Genomic DNA, 17,949 nt, shown 5'->3' on the forward strand with positions numbered 1-17,949 from the left:
TGGATGGTGAAACCCCAGGAAATAGGAGGAAGTTGCCTTTAGCAATTTCATGTGGGGTATATAAAGCTTTCCCCAAAAGTTTGAGATCACTGAGATCTGTTTGCTGCAACAGAAAAAAATAAAGAAGAACTTCAGGTCTGGCTGATCCATGCATAAGTTACAATTCAGATTGCCTGACAAAGCATTTAAACAGGGATCTTGGCAAAATACCTCATTCTAGGTGGTTCATTATCCAAATAACATCAACTGACAGCAGAATAATTGCTTTGCCTCCTCTCTTTCTGCACTGAGTGCGTGCATTATTATTGTACGACCTTTCCTAAAGCAAACAACCTCCTCCACTGGCCATTAAAAAGTCTTTTAAAGTACCTGAATCACAACATCACAACCCTCCCTGCTTCTGAGTGTGCTCTGCTTTACACAGGGGTCCTGTTTGTACTTCCTATCATTCTGTGTCTGCACATCTGCAAATGTGCTTATTGTGAGCAGATTTTAGCAACACTCGGGGTCCTTGGGGGAAAGTTCAAGGATAATGTTCCTCACGCACCAGAACACAACAGAGGACTGTTAAAGACACATTGTTTGCAGTGATTTAAAGAAATGAGCCTTTAAAACCTCTGTAAATACTTGAGGCGCTCGTAAATCCCAGTGACAGAGTGGTGCTCACAGGTTCCAATGGTTACTGGCAGATTTTGAGCGTGTAAAAATAAGGAAGAAACGTCTTTGGGACATTTGGCTCTGCCACCGTGGCTTCCCTTCTCCATCCCTCCCCCTTTTCCCCATCTGTGGTGATTTTTCAGGACCTTGGGGGAAGAGTTTGTGTCTGGTTTTGCCCTGGGATGCTCAGAACCAGAGAAGTTTAACAGATTAACAGGGCAAAGTCAATTATTGCCCCCTCTCCTCCCACAGCATCTCTTACATCCTCAGGACAGTTTTCTACTGAAACACACCACATTAAAAAATACAATCCCAAGTGTGAGTGGACACTGTCATGGTTTAGCAGACTGGAAACATTCAGCAAAACTGGTGAAGTTATACCAATTTTCCCAAAGATAGTGGGATTTAGGCTTGAGTGTTTTAGGAAATTGGGTAACTGTAAATAGAGGCTCCTTTTTGGTCTCTGTGGAGGCTCAGGATGGGTATGAGGAAAAGGAATGGGAACAACCCTGAGGCTGCCAGAGCTCCAGGAGGGTTTGGGTACCAGGGGCTGGGGGTGCTTGGGGTGTCTGAGCAGGGCCAGGAGTTGGACTGGATGATCCTTGTGGGGACCTTCTCACTGAGGATATTCCATTATTCTATGAAAAAAATCCTAGAAAATAATCTGGGGTTCAAGAAAAATGTCCCTGCAGTGAAATTTAAGAAATTAATTCCAGAGAAGAGATCAGTAGAAACTTTGCCCATTTCATTCTCAGATGTAGGATCCAAAACCTCTCCATCCTATCCCATAACAGAACTAAAATTGTGGCAGTTTTGAAAATTCTCCCATGACTGATGCAATCAGCTGCCAACATCTCACTGATAATGTATAGCAAAGATATATATATATATATTTTGTTTGTTTGTTTTTTTGTTCATTGCACATTAATTATACACAGTGTAAGTGCTGCAGAGAGACATCTCCAAAAGGAAACAAACATCTTCCAACTTTGGAGGTTATGTGTTACAAGTTTAACAAGAAAGTCGATTCTGGGATTTTTTTTTTTTTTAGTACAAACACAAAAATACTCCCATTTTCTTTTGATGGTCTTGATCTTAAGACAATAAAATGCATCACAGAATCACTTATCTATCCCTAATATAGTTATTATCTACCTGAATTATCTACCTATGGTTTTTATCTACCTATAGTTATTATCTACCAGTTTAGCAGTTGATGAAAACACAAAACCTTTGAATTTCTGCTCTCTCCCAGCTCAGACTGACTTTAAATCAGGCTTTTTACAGAATTGTGGTTTCCTTTGGCATCAGCCATTTCTGAAACACCCCCACAGCCTGACAGGCTGCACAACATTCTGCCTTTTCACTAAAAACTTCTGGTTTTTATCAGGACAGATAATCACCCAGATGAATTAATTGGCAACAAAATTTTCTGAAATACAAAATTCCACGAGGCAAAGAAAACGATTTACAATTCTTTGAGTACCTTATTTTAAGAACAAAATACAAGTAGCAGAATGGTTGCACCAAATCATTCTGGTCCATTATTTTCCAGTAAATCAAAAATCCTGCCCTGAAACTTCCCCACTGAAGTCCCCCTTGCCATGATCAGAGTGTGCTGATGAGACAGAAATGTTGCATTGGTTTCTTCTGTGGAATTATTCTGCTCAGGGGTGCATCCTGCCTGGGAAACAGGATGGAGATTTGGGCCTGTGGCTCTGGGCTGGGGCAACGGCACCGCTTGGAAAAGTCAAGATATTTTCTGTCCCAGTGCATTTCTTTCTGGGTGATTCACATGGACAAGGGTCAGGCCAAATTAATTATTGAGGTAATCAACTCTCTGGTCTCTGCTTTAAAGAGAGAAGGGCCACAGAGAGCATAAAGTTAATTTATATATGGCAAAGTAAAGATAGGGGAATATTGCTTTTCTAAGAAATCATTTAAAGATTTCTGAAGAGGCTCCCAGAGCTTTGGATCAAAGATAATGAAAAAGTACCCAGTACATATTCTCATTATAACTTCTAGACCAATACTCTGGCATTTTAATCAGAAAAATCCCAATTTTCCAACAGATTGCTTTTGCTTACTAGGAATTGAATTATTTCTTATCTGTAGCTGCACACCCTCACAGGCCTGATTTGGTACAAGGAGACAAGTGAGACATTGAAATCTACCTCAGATACTTAAAAATATCAGGAAGCATCTCATTACCTTGACTTTTATGGCTGATCAAACAGAGCAAATAGTCTGTAGTTGTTGAACACAAGATTATTTCTCTCCACCCAAAAACGTTTCCACAACTGTAAGCAATGAAAGCTGTGCCCAAAAGCAGCCAAGAAAGCCCTTCCAGTTCTGCAGCACAGCTTCAGTAGCACAAATAATCACCTGAAACTGGGTATTTCTGACAATTTAATTTACTATACAACATTTGCAAGCTGTCAGCCTGTACCATGTAATTAAGAAAGAGATGCCTGGCAAGATTTATGTGTTGGGGAGAGCCCACTGGAATTTAATAGGTTTTTGACAGGACTGAAGAATTGAACAAACTTAATGACTCTACTGGTGGATCATATAATTTCCTAAGTAAGAATTTTTAAAAGTGTTTAAATTATTATTTTAAATTATTATTTTAAATTATTTAAAAACAAGCAATTCAGGGAATTTCAGGTTCAAAATGCCATTATTTGTATTAGATAGGTTAGCAATGGAAGTTTGTGGATTGCATTATACCACACAGGAATTTCCACCTGGCTGTGTTCATATCCCACTGCTAAATTACAAAGGTGGGAAATGTCCCTTCAGCCCAGGGGTAAATAATGTAGGAAAAATAGCAGAACTGGCTTGGAGGAAAATCAGGAAGAGAGAGAAAATAAAGAATCAAATATTAATAATAATATTAAAGCCTCGAGCTAAAGCAAAATAAATTAAGGCAAGGCTTTAGTCATGCTATGGAATTCAGCAGTGAATTCGTTATAGGAATGACAGCACAACCAAGCACAGAAAAAAAAGAAGAAAGTTTAGTTTGGAGTTAGAGAAAGTGGGTCTGTTCATACAAAAGCTCTCTCTTTTGCAGGGACATGGATGCTCTATTTCAAGTACTTTAGAGTTTGCTAAAGAGAACATCACATAAGGACAATTTTGCACTGACCTGGTCCATGTGCACAAGATCTTCCCATTTGCAGATTATCTCATTAAAAATTGAGATGGCAGCTCTGATCCATTTTACACCATTTTACCCTGCTGGCAGTAGTTTAAATAGGCTCCAACAAAAACAAAAACAAAAGAAATAAAAAATCCTAACCTTCTTTTCCATGTCTCTTTTTCAAAGCGTGCTCCTTTAATCCTTGGGCTGAAAGGGTTCCAAACCTGTGCCTTGCACCCCCCTGGCAGGGCCCAGGCAGCGTTTCAGGCATTTCATTCCCACCAGGCAGAGCCTGTTTGCCTGGTGACATTTTCAGGTGCCACACAAACCACGCTCAGGGGTTTGAAAAGTCTTCATTGTGCCTTTCAAACCCACACCCCTCCTCTGAGAGGCTCAGCTGGGAAGTGCCCTGCACTGCAAAACCCTCTGTGGGTGTTATGGGCTGATTCACAAAACCTGAGCTGGGCTGGGGACCAGCAGCTCTTGAGGGACACCATAAAAATTTGTCAAGACTGTTGAAAACCTTTTATTTTTCCTCATTCTCCCTTTACATTTATGTACTGCTGACGTGTATCAGCATCACAGGTGAATAACGTCCCCAAACAGCCTGAAGAAGGGGCACACAAGGCAAAAATCTCCTTAAATCACAGCAGCACTGAGTAAAACTGTTAGTTCCTACATGCTGAGAATTCAAATGCTGCATTTGTTCTAAATACACAATTTTTCCTCTTCAGACACAGCCAGGCAAGGGGGCTGCTCTTTGTTTTTCAGACACCTCTGCCATTAAACCCTCTGACACGTGTTGCTTTCTGTGCTTTAGCCCTCAGTCCTGCAAAGCTGATTTGTGCAGCCAGATTAATGAGTCACCTACGTGCTGGCAGTGCTACTGAAAGTTCTGTGCAGTGTGAATCAAAATATTGATCAAAATAAGATATTTAACTTAAAGGATTCTCTGCTTTTGAGCTAGGTGAAAAGGCAGCTAGAATTTTGCAAGTTGTGTGAGAAAGAATGGAGGTCCTGTAGTGGTATTAAAAAGCCAGCAGAATAATCTTCTCTTGTTTGTTAAAGGTTTTGGACTTGAACAAGTTGGTGAAAATAAGGTTATTAAAGATCCTGATCTATAAATGATGTGAATCACACCACAGATTTTTGGAATTTCAGTATTGCTTCCTCTTGGAGGTAAAAGATGTGTTGTTTTCCAGAGGACTGGATGTCCTGGTAATCCAGCAATGCCTTTGCTGTGTGTAAGTGGGAGCTCTGCAAGGCAGAATGATTAGACTGTCAGCCAGAAGAACAATGAGCTGTGTTCCAGCACATAGAAAGCAATTTCAGAGGGAAAAACCACCTCGATGGAGCAGCAAGAAGCAGTTGTTAAGCAAGGAGAGGCAAAGAGCTTTTCTTTTCCCACTGCTTTCTCCCATAACATTTTCATTAACACCACACATAAAATTATGAAATAAAACACTAATATAATCAACTGCTGGCAGTGATTAAAAAGCAATCCCATGTCCAAGGCTTTTCTGCATGTTTCCATGGCTAGTTGAATTGAGTAGTTTAGAGCAGTGGAATTTGGGAGTTATATTTTTCCTGTAATCACTAATTCCACATTAGCACCACCACATTTACAGGCTTAGTTCTTTAAAGACAACTTTATTTTACATGAAAATGGTGATGGCACCCAATATTCCTGAATGTTCAAGAAAGTGGTAAACCATCAGGAACTCACTAACAAGTGTGTTAGCAGTAACTTAATTCTGGAAATTAATGCCACACACTGTCAATCCAACTGTGCCAAACAACTCAATATGTGTTCTAAAGTAAAGTTAAAGTTCTTTATAACCCCTGGTGTGCAAATTGAGACCTCAAAATTATTTGATGCAAACAGCATTTTAAATTGACACTATCAGCCAAGAGCATCTCTCTCATTTGTGACATATGCTGAACTTTATTAGCTAGATATTACCAATTTATTTCAGCAGAAGCTTAATTTCAGGAGGCTTGCTACCCTTAATTTCTGTTGAAACATTTTCCTGGTAGTGTACTTGCAATATGATTTAATTTATTACAGCAGAGCCGTCCTTGCTATAGAATTTCTATAGTTAATGTATGCAGCTGCAAGTATTTACCTTAATCAAAGAGAAAAGAGCCACTTCCCTTTGCCAGATCTCATCAGAGCACAAGCACCCAGCAGTGATGGGGATTTCTGTCCTGCTTTGAATTCTGCACATCACCAGAGGACCTTGCAGGAAATGGTGCCACTTGACATTTTCACCCAAGCAGCAGAAATTGCTGCTGCCCATCCCAGGGCTGGAGAGTTCCCCCTTCCAGCCAGGCAGGGCTGAGCAGCTGCACCCCACTCAAACACCCCAAACTGGCCTGGGAAACTGAAAATGGACTTGAAGCTTTTGGCTGCAGCTTTTAACACTGAAACTCTGCCACACCTACAGGAGCTCCTCTGCCATCACTGGGGTTTGGGGTGCCACAGATCGCAGCAAAACTCGGGTTTGAGTTGAAGAGGTAAGGAGCTATATCAAAGCAGATTGCTGGTGAAGTTCTGAAAAAAAATTAAACCAGCATAATCTACACTAAAAAAGAGGTGATGTTCTCAATCACAGCCCTGTCCTAGGACATAACTGCATTTTTCAGCCTTTCTATGCCAAATAGTCAGATTTAATGTGTTGGTTTCTGTCCTTCTGTTTCTCTTCAGCAGGCTGTGTATCTCTGGCCCTTTGGGAATCTGTCATTAACAGGCTTTGTCTCAGAATGTTTGTGTTAGATTCAGTAATCTGTTTTCCAGAGGTTTCATGCCATCCTTCTCTCCCTGAAATTTGCTATCACTTGCAAATATAATCACTATGTTGTTCAGTACCATTTTATTATTAATAAATAGATATGAAGAGAAAACATATTCCATTTTCCTATCACTTCCTAGATTTCCCCTCATGGTACAGTACTTACATGTACATCTCTTTCTTCCCCCAGAAAACACACAAAAACACTAAAAATTCCTTACACACCAAAATAGAAATGCTGAGTCTCTCTGCTCTAAAAACTGCAAACGTGAAAGAACCAAAGATTATTTTTGCATGAGAAGGATAGGACTTGAGTGCTTTAAATGTAGTTCTGTATTTTTATATTCCAGGCCAGTATCACACAGTGAAAGTGCAGCCTCAAGGTGTTTTGGCAGCTGACAGCAGCCAGAGCCAGGCTGAACAACAATAACATTGTGATGTGGATCTGTATGGCTTTTTGTCAAAGTAAAAATTGAGTTATTGTGTGCTTTTACAGGGGACATGAGCAAAGCAGTGGTGTCAGGATGCTGGAGACAGGCTGCTGACAAGGATATTGGTTCACAGCACTTTTTCAGATGAGCTTTGACTATGATGCTTTTGAACATGTGATTTTAAAAATTATTCTGTCCCCTGCATTCTTATGGAATCACAAAGGAGAGATAAACCTCTGGGAAAATTGGTAGGAGAAGTGATGACAGCTGGGAGGGAAAGTGAAGGTTGGTGGATTGTTATGTTACAAACCCCAGCAGTAGGAGCCTCAGCCTGTAAGAAATGACAGGGTTCCCTTGGTGCTGCAAAGGCAAAGCAGCTGCTGCTCCAGAATTCCTCTCTGCACCCTTGCAGAGACAAAACCCCAGCTGGTGGGAGCTGGGCTGTGTGCCTGAGTGCCCGCCAATGTCTGCACCTCAGAGAAGCCATCCAGGAGAAAGGCACCAAACAATTGTCTCAGACCTCTCCATCACCTGCCCCAGGCTGCTCATTTTCCCAGGAATTATTGAAGAGCTCTCCAAGCCCTGGAACCAGGGGTTCAGGGGAGATGGAGGACTACATATCTTAAGAGGCTTTATTGACATACAGCACCTTTCATGAGCCTCAGAACACATTTGTGGGATTAAAACCTAAATACTCCTAAGAAACATTATATTTACAGTGCACAGAAATATAGCTGCCTCCAGCAGTCCCCTCTCCTGCAATTAAAGGTGCCATTTATTACTTTTAAAGAGAGAAGGAACAAGAATCACATTAAAAAAAACTTCCCAGAGAAGACTGACCTTGGGCATAAGTCCTTGTTCTGCCAGGGCTTTCAGATGGCAAATGATACAGAGCTGTACTGACAAGTGTCAAATCCACACACTGGCCTTTGTTGAGGGTATGCCAGATCCTTTCCATGCTCCTTTGTATCCAGCAGTAATCACTGGGGGTTAAACAGGGCTTGTTGTTGTTAGCACTGAGTGTGCAGAAAATTCCAGTATTTTCTGCAAGAACCTGACCACTGTGATCCTTTTACATTTGTGGAACGAAAGCCATCATATGCTTGTTTGATCCATCTGTTTCATGGAATAAATGCAAGTTGCAGCTACAATTCTACTATTTACTGGCAGTTACTAGTAATTTACTAGTGGTTACCTGGTAAGCAGCAGTCACCTTTAACAAATACTGCCAGGTTTGCACAACCCTGCCCCACCAGCACGAGAAAGATGTTGAGAAACTGAAGAGAGTTCACAGGAATAAAACTCAGTACAAATAATTTTTATACATCTTTGCATCAATCCACATTTTCCCATTCTTTTATATCTTCTTCCTGACCTGTGGCAGGTGTTTCAAGTCGTGAGTTTGAGTTTTATTTTTGCTGCATTGGTGGCATCACATTCAAGCCCTTGTCCATGGTAGACTCTTGTGGATATTTCCTATTTCTCATTCCACTCCAATATTCTGGCTCCATTTTGAGGGTGACAGCACTGCCACTGTTTTTCAAGATCTTAGTCAGAATTACTCATACCAGGCTCATGTCTCACATGCTTTTTCCTTGGATCTTGTGGGAATGCTGTGATTTTTATCCAATTTTGGCACAGGGCTTTGTAGGTGGGTTGCAATCTGTAGGACAGCTCCCAGTTATTTGAGGAAGCAATTGTGTTTAAATGTGTCAACACCTTCCCTAAAGTGGATCATCTCTCCTGCCTCCTTTGTGGGGAGCACGGGAAGCCACTGACTGTCTTAAACTGATTGGAGTCTGTGGCATTGAAAGTTTTCTTTGAAAAGAAAGCAGGAGTTTTCCTGCAGATTTTAAATAGACTATTTGTTTTGGGTCTTGTCCTGTTCCCTTCCCCTTAGCTCTGACTCCTGAATGCTGCTGCTGTGCTATGCAGATGTTTCCTGGCCTATCTCTTGCACAAAGGATGGACTAATGGGAGTTCTTTTTAGCATTATTTTTCAAAACAGGGTCATAAAAATATTCAACTTCTTGTTCTCCGTGTCTGGCCTGATCTGCAGTGGAAGTGCTGAGCACACAAAGTGTGCAGACCCTGTGGGGCACAGCCTGGGCACAGAGGGAGCAGTTTTTAAATAGGGCTTGATTCAGTGATCAACAATCTGTGCACATGTGAATCTTCTTATGCTGTTCCCCCCAGTGTAAATTCTGTAAACAATATTGATACCAGTAATTAACTTGACTTTCTAAGTAATGTAATATCCTAATAGACAAAAAAAGTCTTCAAAAATATGAGAAAACATTCTTCACTTTTTGTACTTTTTGATTGTCTCATTCAGCCTATGCAGATTTTCCCCTATTTGGCTCAGCTACCTGGCATTGAAGAACTCTACTCCAAAGCTATCCTTGACTTTAATAAAAAATTCAAAATTTTTTATGGTCTGTCTCCTATCCAGCAAAGAACTACTTTATCAGCTCTTGCTACTAACCTTGCAGTACTCCTGGCTCCAGACTTCACAAGTGGTATTTTTCTGGGATTATTTTACAAGAAAGGTGGATGATTCCTCCTTTTATTACTCTTGTCTAGGTTTGTTGGATCAGAGAGATATTTTTCTAACAGGGTCTCCATACATGCACTGTACTACCAGGGTCAGGGCAAAAAGAAGAAGAAAAAATAATAATTTTCTGTGTCTCTATTGGGAAGAGACTAAACATTACATAACTGTATGGATATATTCCTCTTGCTTCAATTTTCAAAGAAATTAATGAGTTATTAACTGAAAAATTCAGACCTTTTGAAATGCATTACAAAACTCCTTTCTTTTAAGTACTTTGGTGGCAGACGAAGGCAGCTGTAGCTAAAAGTAATTTTGTAAGGGTATTTAAAACATGATTTGTGACAAAGTTATCAATTTTTTATAGGTAGATTATGACCAAAGTGCTTTTGTAATTTCCTAAATCCAGTGGTGCATCAGGTATTCACACATGTACTCTTAAAATGATTACCAAAACCTATTTAGACTCTTAATACATATCATCCAAATCATCTGTAAGTTCAACATGCTTACACAAAGCTTTTCAAATCATTCCCAGTTTCCTGCTGGGGGCCAGTCTACCATCAAATTTAATGTGTTTTCCTAATGGGAGCAAAGACCTTTCTCCAAATCCTGTGTGGACTGGATGGGATGGAAGATTTTTTGTGGACAAAAAGTTCCTTTTCCTCCGAGTCCTGGCGAGGCTCCCCAGGGATGAGCAGCTGGCCTCGCTCAGCCCTCAGGCGCTGCTGCTCTGCTGCAGGACTGCAGGGCAGGTTTCTGGAGATGGATTTGTTCCTCACGGCTGGCAGCCACATGGATTGTGCTTGGCTGCACCACAGCCGTGAGATAAAGGCATCAAAGAGTCCCTGGCACCTCACACAGGCACAGAACAGCTCGGGAGGGACCTCTGGAGCTCATCCAGGCTGATCCGCTCAGAGCAAGGCCAGTTGGAGCAGTGACATTTGGGATCACAGAATCCCACGCTGCTTTGGGATGGAGGGACCTTAAAGCCCATCCAGAGCCACTCCTGCCATGGCAGGGACACCTTTTACTATCCCAGGCTGCTCCAAGCCCTGTCCAGCCTGGCCTTGGGCACTGCCAGGGATCCAGGGGCAGCCCCAGCTGCTCTGGGCGCCTGTGCCAGGGCCTGCCCACCCTCACAGGGTCTCCCTTTCCCTGAGGCAGGAGAGGCCACAGCCTCTCTTGGCAGCCTCCTCCCACCTCCCTGCTCACCCTCACAGGTAGAAAGTTCCTCTGACATCTCCTCAGCTTTTGCCATGGCCCCACACGGGCCTGCTGTCCCCAGTGCTGTCCGTGGCTCCTCTGGCACGGCCTGGTTCTGTCTCTGCTCTCCCACCAGGTACCTGCAGGCAGCACAGAAGTGCCCCTGAGCCTTTTCTTCATAGGGCTGAACAAATCCTGCTGCAGCTGCCTCCCCTCATCCATCATATGCTCCACCTGCCTCTTGGTGGCCCTGCTGTGGTCCCAGAAAATCCTGTTCTTTGGAGATTTCCAGCCATGAGGGGAAAGAATAATGCTGTTGTGTGGTTATTCATCTAAATGAGACCAAAGGCCTCAAATTAGGGCTAGTAATAACAGAAAAATCTTATATCTTGTCTCTTTTCTCATTTAGAAGGTTGAACCCAGTCAGAGATACACCTAAAAGTATGGGAGACATGCAGAAAGAAATCACCCAGAAGTAAACACTCATCGCATTCAGGTTGAAGAGAACTAATTTTCTCACCAGGGGATAAATGAAAATGCTGAAAAGCAGGTACACAGCATAAAGCTCCTCCAGGGTTATACATACACATGCCACACTTCCAATAATTTCAGGCCTGAAATTTTGGGTTATCAAATCAATTATGTTGACCTGGTACAGCACACTGAAATTTTAGCCAGAACACCAACAAGCTCTGTAAAAAAATAATCTCCTTATGCCCCACGTGAAACATATCCTGTGCTGACTCAAGCTGACTTTCTGAGCAGGATGGTCTCTTCAGCAAATGTCCAGTTTGACTATTTTAGTTTTAGCTACATTCACTACATCTGCTAAAAGCTGTACTGAGTTAGCAGGAACCGGAGTAATTCACAAGCAGAAGTGCTGCTTGTACATTCCAGTAAAATACAAGGAATTTGCTTTTGATGATATCTCAGAGCAGAGGATGAGTTCAGCAAAAGAGATTTAAGGGAAGAAAACCGACAGAAGCTTTGTGACATGGTGGAAAAATATGGATTAAATGTATCAGAGCTGTTGCTAAGAGGAGCTGACAGAGCTGCTGAGATAGCTCAATGACCTGATTAAAGAGTAGCAAGAAACCGTGTTCTCTGTCCACCTCTACAAGATTTCATCATGAATTATTTCATTAACCTGGTATATAGAGACTCCCTCCCTAAAAGAGATGTCAAATTGCCATGTAGGCAATCCTCTGGAATATATTGAGATACCACTGAGTCTCATTACTTGTGTGAAATTGAAAAGAAAAACATCCTTAGGTGTGCAGGCTGAAACTGAGAAGTCGAGAAACATTATATTGAATATATGTTTCAATATTGAAACGTTATATTGAATATTATACACATGTAATGCAAGAAAAAAATCCCTGAAACACTTGGGTCTTCAGAAAGTCTTAGATTGCTGTAAAAGGTCACCAATAAAGTGTGAAAACATCTTAAACTGACTTTTGGATATACAATAATCTCTCCTGCTCAATGCTCAGCCTTTTCACTGATCCCCTCACTGTCTATAAATCTTTTAATATCCCTAAGTTTGGTTGCAGCTTCTTTATTAGCTCATATCTTCAACAAGCTTGACTTGAACCCCCTTATTAAATGCACTTTAAGGCCTTTATACACCTTCTTCTTAATGTAACTTATTAGAAGTTGAATAAGTTTTCTAGCTTCTCTCTATTCCTAGAACATCTCAAAGGAAATCTTGTTAATGTACATTTAATTGCAACAGCTCAGGCTCAGCGTTCTCTATAGCAACAAATATGCATTGGCTGTGTCTGTCAGATCTTCCCTCAGCTCCTTCCTTTCTGCCTTTTATGGCCAAGCTTTTCACACAGGTTTTCTTTTGTACAAAGTCTTTCCCTCTATGGATCTAGATAAGAAAAGATCTTGCTATTATTTTGATGAGTTCTTCACTCATCCTTTAATTTCTCTCACATGCATCCAGCCCATGATGCTGCACATCCTTTGCTTGAATGTCATGAATAAGACAGGAGCAGGAGAGCCCAGCATAAAAATTGGAAATTCCTTAGTCCTATCCTCTCGTTTTGCTTTTTCTTCTTCTGTTGTTTTTTTTAAACTCTACTTCACATTTCCTTGCTTGTAGTATATGAAGTCCAAAAGAATAAAAAGCAGATTTTATCTGATGGTTCAATGTCCCATCATAGAATTTTGGTAAAAAAAAGAAGGAAAACTCACAGAAAAGACAGAGAAAAATGAAATTTATGCCAGAAGGTCAGAGAGGAGAGGTGTGTTAGAGAGGGGTCCTCTCTGAATCATGTTCTACTGACTTTGTGTTACAGCTTTTTCTATTTCTTCACACTGCTTACAGTTGGATAGACCATCAGTAACCAACCTGGGAGAATATAACAGTAAAAAAAAAAATCCAGTCCATTCATTTCTTTTCAATTTGCAGATGAAAACATTCTGTGTACATTATTTCAAACCACACAGGGGACAGTTCTCACAGCCCTGCCTGGTAACCAAGGGATGGGAATGAAAACCTCTCCCCTGTTAAATCTGCTGAAAACGCGTTACAGCGCACGCTACCAAAAGAAAGAAAAGAAAGGTGTTTTCAAAAAAAAAACCCCACGAGTGTTTCACAGCCCGTGAGAAATCAAGAGCAGGATGGGAAAGGCTGTTGACACAGGCACTTAGCCAGGAAACTGTGCCTGCCACAGATCCAGTCATTCAGGGAGCACATCTCCGATTTTCCTGAGCTCCCTCCCTCTCCTCTCCTCGCCCTGCAATTACATGGAGAAACCCATCGGTAGGTGAGAAAACACAGCCGGTCCTGCAGCATGCATCCAAGGGCTGCCTCTCCTTTAGGTAAGTGCTACCACACCGAGGCCATTTGTAGGAATTTTACACGGCCAGACAAACAAACGCAGCCCCTTAAGGAGCCGCGGGAGCCGCGGGAGAGTTTCGCAGCGAATCGCCACCAAAAACCCGCCTGGAAGCATCCTCTGTAAATCTCCCGTGAAAAGCAGCATTGCTGATTAGCAGGCTGGATGGAGAACGCCCTGAGATAGATAGAAAGTCTTGTCACTTTATTTGTGCGTGCTCCCCTGCATCTTAAGTCGCAGCTCGGGCTCCCTGAGGATCATGTGAGGCTGGGTTATATATGGGGAGCCGCGCTGTGGAGCTGCGAGTGTGTAAGCCTGGCAGCTGGGGAGTGTTATGGTTGCTGCTTTCCTGTGCTAAGCTGATTTACTTGTTTAAGGTCTGACCTCATCATCCTGTCAGTATGGATTCCCACCTATACAGCTAACAGCAGCTCAGCATCGCCCGCGGTGCATTCAGCAGCAGAGAGAGGCGCAGAGCTGCCGGTGTTTGTTCTGCTCTTGCCTTTCCTTAAGAAGAGGAGTTGAAACAGAAGAGATAACAAAGAATCCATTTCCTTCCTGAAAGAATAGGCTTTTGTCTTTTTTTTTTTTTTTTTTTTCCCCTCTCTGGAACAAAACCATGTCAGTCTCTGGGAAGAAGGAGTTTGATGTGAAGCAGATCCTGAGGCTCCGCTGGCGGTGGTTCAGCCACCCCTCGCAGGGCTCCGCCGGCTCCGGGGGCTGCCACCAGCAGGAAGGGTACGAGCACAGGGGCACCCCGGTGCAGAACAGGCTGAAGAGCCACTCTCGGGACAGAAATGGGCTGAAGAAGAACAGCAGCCCCGTGCACCACAACATCCTGGCCCCCGTGCCGGGCCCGACGCCGGGGCACCACCGCTCCATCCACAGCTGGCACCAGCAGAGCCTCATCGAGCAGCTGCGCTCCAGCGAGGACAGCCCCAAAAGCAGCGCCCAGGAAAACTCCGGCAAAGAGGATCCAAGTAAAACCACCCAGGAGCTGCAGATGATCACAGAACAAAATGCAGATGAATCCGCGGAGAGGTAGGAGTTTTAAAGTGTGCACTTGGAAAGGCAGGCTTGTTCCCGAGTTATTCCCTAAAAGTGTCTTTGTTTTCAGCCAGAGTTCCTTACTGCATTAATATCAGTTTGTGTCTGTGCACACCCACACTCAGAGGAGAAGGAGCACTTCTGCATCAGAAAAAGGAACAGAAACATTGTCATGAAATTGTGATCTTTGCTTAAGGTACATCATTCCATAACTCTTCCATATGCATACAATCTGCCAGTTTGTCAAATTTGCTCTATCAACATTCACAGCATACCAATTTCTTCTCTTGATTTGTTATGTGTGAGTGCAATGAAAAAGGAGCCTCCTGACATCCTGTCCTCGTTCTGACTTTATCAATGGGTGCAACTTTGACAAATGGGAGCTGCTGGAGGGGCATGGGCTCTGTGGTTGCCGTTGATCTCTCAGATTTCTCACTGATTTTCTTTTACTGTCTTCCTGGCAAGTAAAATTAACCTTGAACTAAGTGGAAAGGAAGCATCATTCTTTGCTTTTTTGAAGGTTTGTTTGAAATCCCAGTACTTTCACAGCTAAGACAAATCTTTTCTGCAAGGTCAGGTAAAAAAACATTACAGCTATGAGACCTTAAGATGTAAGCACAAAGGAAGAGCTATTTTTTAGTTGTGAATAACAAAGAATACAATGCCAATACCACTTATTTAATTAAGTTTTTTTTTTTTATGTTTTCTTTTTCAAAACTCATGTCAGTATTTTTAGCTTATCCAGCAACATTTTTTACCCACCTTTCCCCACCTTGGACTCAAATCAAACATTTAGGATATGATTATTTGCACTGTTTGATGAGATTGCTATCAGTCTTTGGACATAATTTAAATGTATTACATTGCATTTAGATACAAATTTATCTCACTTGAAGTTACAGTTCTCTCAGTAAAAACCAAGCTGACAGCTTGCATATTTTTAGCAGTTATTATTTTTCAAGTTGTGCATCTGCTGTGGGGAACATCTGCAGATGGAGCAGCAAAAACTGCATTCCAAAATGTCACTTGGAAACCAGTCCCAGTAGTCCATAGGTACCAGATAAAATCATGACAGAATAAAAGCCCTGAGGAAGGGCTGTGGGAGTTCTGTGTTTCCAAGGGTGCTGGTTTGGAATGGGGAAGCAGCAGACCCTTAGTACAACATTTCAAATGATAGTACAAATTTCCTGGAAAAAAAAAAAAAAAAAAGAAGAGGTGATTTGAGACATGCCTTTGAAAGAAAATTGATTTAATTTGAAGAATGTAAGGAACACTTGTTCATCCAAATAAGATTCTACACCATGTGAAGAAGGAGGTAAAAAAACCCCAAACCCTAATCAGTTCAATTTGGGAGGTAATAAACCACTGCCTTCTAAAATAAGATGTGACATTTTCTCCAGCTATAGATGAAGTTTCTGCTAAGACCTCCTGAAGTTTTGTACCTTCATATCCATTCCAATTTAAGTTCTGCTCTTGAGCTGTTTAAAGTTGCAGCTTTTAGGATAGTTCTGGAACTGCATCTATCATGAATTGTTATAGTCAAATAAGTGGGTTTCTTTAGGATTTTAGTAAAAGCCATCACTGCATGCAGTAGATTAAAATCTATTTTAACATACATCTTCAAAAGCTGAATTGGTAATCAAGTCTTTATAAAGTGAGTTTCTCTATAACTAAAATTTATTTCAAGAAAATAAAACTGACCATTAAGGACAGTGTAGCTCAAATTTCTTAAATATGTATCAACAGAAATCATTAAGTAAAGCTCTGTTCCCTTCCCCTCCAGCATCCAGCACAGGCCACACATTAATTAATACATTAATTGGCTGGGTAGAAATGAGATACTGATAAGAAATAAGGAGAAGCAACCTTATACCTACATCTATCTAAATCTAGGATGTAGATATCAATATCTGAATATATTTCCATCTCTTCCTTGTCTCATCCTTGAAATCATGCCTTTACCTCATTCCAGGTCCCCTTTTCCTTTAGAAGCTCCAGAGAGTCCCAATCAATGGTAATTAATGGGCTCTGCTGGTGATTAACACACAAAAATCAGGATTTTGCAGGATCCCCTGAGCCCACACACTGCCAGGGCCACCACAGCAGGAGCTGTGCAGGTATTTCAAAGGTTAATTGATCAAATTGCACACCCACACCTGAGGACACCAAAGACAAATTTACCTTTTAGACCACAAAAGCTCTGTACCTTCAAAGCAGCTCTCTCTCAACCAGTGGATTTTCCTCTGCCAGGAAAAGTCACATTTTTAGGTGGATCTAAAGCAGGACTTTGCTGAGTATCACATGGGCATCCAAAATAGCAGGAGAGGAGAGAGAATCTGGCCAAGACCTCAACACTTAGCAGAATATAAAAGCAGTTTCTACTAAGAGTTTAATGCTTCCCATGGAAAACTTTGGAAATGCAAAAACAATATTCTGAATTTCTTCAGAAAAGCGTGAGCTTTCTTGCTCTCAAACCTCAGGACTGAATGCTGTCAGTGCTGGACAGAGAGTGCCCTGGGGTTTGATGAAATAAGGGTTGGTTATTGAGGAGGAAAGTTAAATAAGAAAGTGCCAAACAACAGTTCCATACATGATCATTAATACACTTATATCTGCTTTCTTCAACCCATTTTGGCATTCCTGTCCCCAGATTAAATAGTGCAAGACTTAAAAAAACCCTTCTGGTCCACGGGCTTGCTCCTGAATTATATCCCATGATAAGTGACAAAGTAAATGAGGCTCCAGTGATTAAACCTCATTAGTTTTGTCCTAATCATAACCAGTTAAAGTGTGGTTGGCCAATAAATTTTGGGCCACAAAGGGTTTATTGGCACAAGGGTAAGGAAAGTTTCTCAGCACCCTGGGACTGCCTGGCCCAGTGCTGCTCAGGGAACCTGCTCAAACAGGAGCATCTGAAATGAGGGGCCTTGACCTGCTCTGAGATCCCTGTGGAAGTTCCATCTGTAGTTTGGCAAAAAGATAAACAGCAGACATCCTTAATTTACTGACCTCATCTGATTCTCACCAATCTGCTCCTTGAATGAGGACTGGGACCTCTGCCCTGAGTGAAAAGAGAGAAACCAGCTAAAGTCTGCAGAGCCACCAAGTTATTTTATTTGCAGAATGCATTTCCCAGCACAGCATTTTCTGATATTACTGGGATGATCAGCAAGCTAAACCTGTGGATTATGGCCATGCCAAGGAAGGGAAAACACCTGCAGAGATTTCAGGCTTGGCTTAAAGAGGAGCTGAAGTGAGTGAGAACCCATGG

At 41.8% G+C, this 17,949-nt stretch overlaps 1 protein-coding gene and 2 long non-coding RNA genes across 5 annotated transcripts in view; 1 reads left to right on the forward strand and 2 right to left on the reverse strand.

The window, feature by feature from the left end:
• Positions 1-4,469, reverse strand: part of LOC143695216 (uncharacterized) — a 132,293-nt gene extending 127,824 nt beyond the window's left edge. Inside the window, exon 1 of one of the 2 annotated variants that reach the window (XR_013184277.1) lies at positions 3,806-3,916. This is a non-coding gene — a long non-coding RNA (uncharacterized LOC143695216). Of the gene's footprint in view, positions 1-3,805; positions 3,917-3,958 lie in introns of those variants that run through there. The other variant, XR_013184276.1, reaches the window with a different exon arrangement.
• An 8,933-nt stretch (positions 4,470-13,402) lies between these two features.
• Positions 13,403-17,949, forward strand: part of KLHL4 (kelch like family member 4) — a 38,438-nt gene continuing 33,891 nt past the window's right edge. The window contains exons 1-2 of one of the 2 annotated variants that reach the window (XM_054641356.2): positions 13,403-13,614; positions 14,258-14,672. In XM_054641356.2, coding sequence (XP_054497331.2) covers positions 13,587-13,614; positions 14,258-14,672 — 443 coding nt within the window. In that variant the 5' untranslated portion in view covers positions 13,403-13,586. Of the gene's footprint in view, positions 13,615-14,008; positions 14,673-17,949 lie in introns of both variants that reach the window. The other variant, XM_077185833.1, reaches the window with a different exon arrangement.
• On the reverse strand, positions 14,204-16,953 carry LOC143695193 (uncharacterized). Its single transcript, XR_013184217.1, has 2 exons — positions 16,860-16,953; positions 14,204-14,819 (listed from the first exon to the last, which is right to left on the reverse strand). It is a non-coding gene; the product is annotated as an uncharacterized LOC143695193 (long non-coding RNA).

This window comes from Agelaius phoeniceus, chromosome 14 (assembly GCF_051311805.1).
Source record: "Agelaius phoeniceus isolate bAgePho1 chromosome 14, bAgePho1.hap1, whole genome shotgun sequence".
NCBI lineage: Eukaryota > Metazoa > Chordata > Aves > Passeriformes > Icteridae > Agelaius > Agelaius phoeniceus.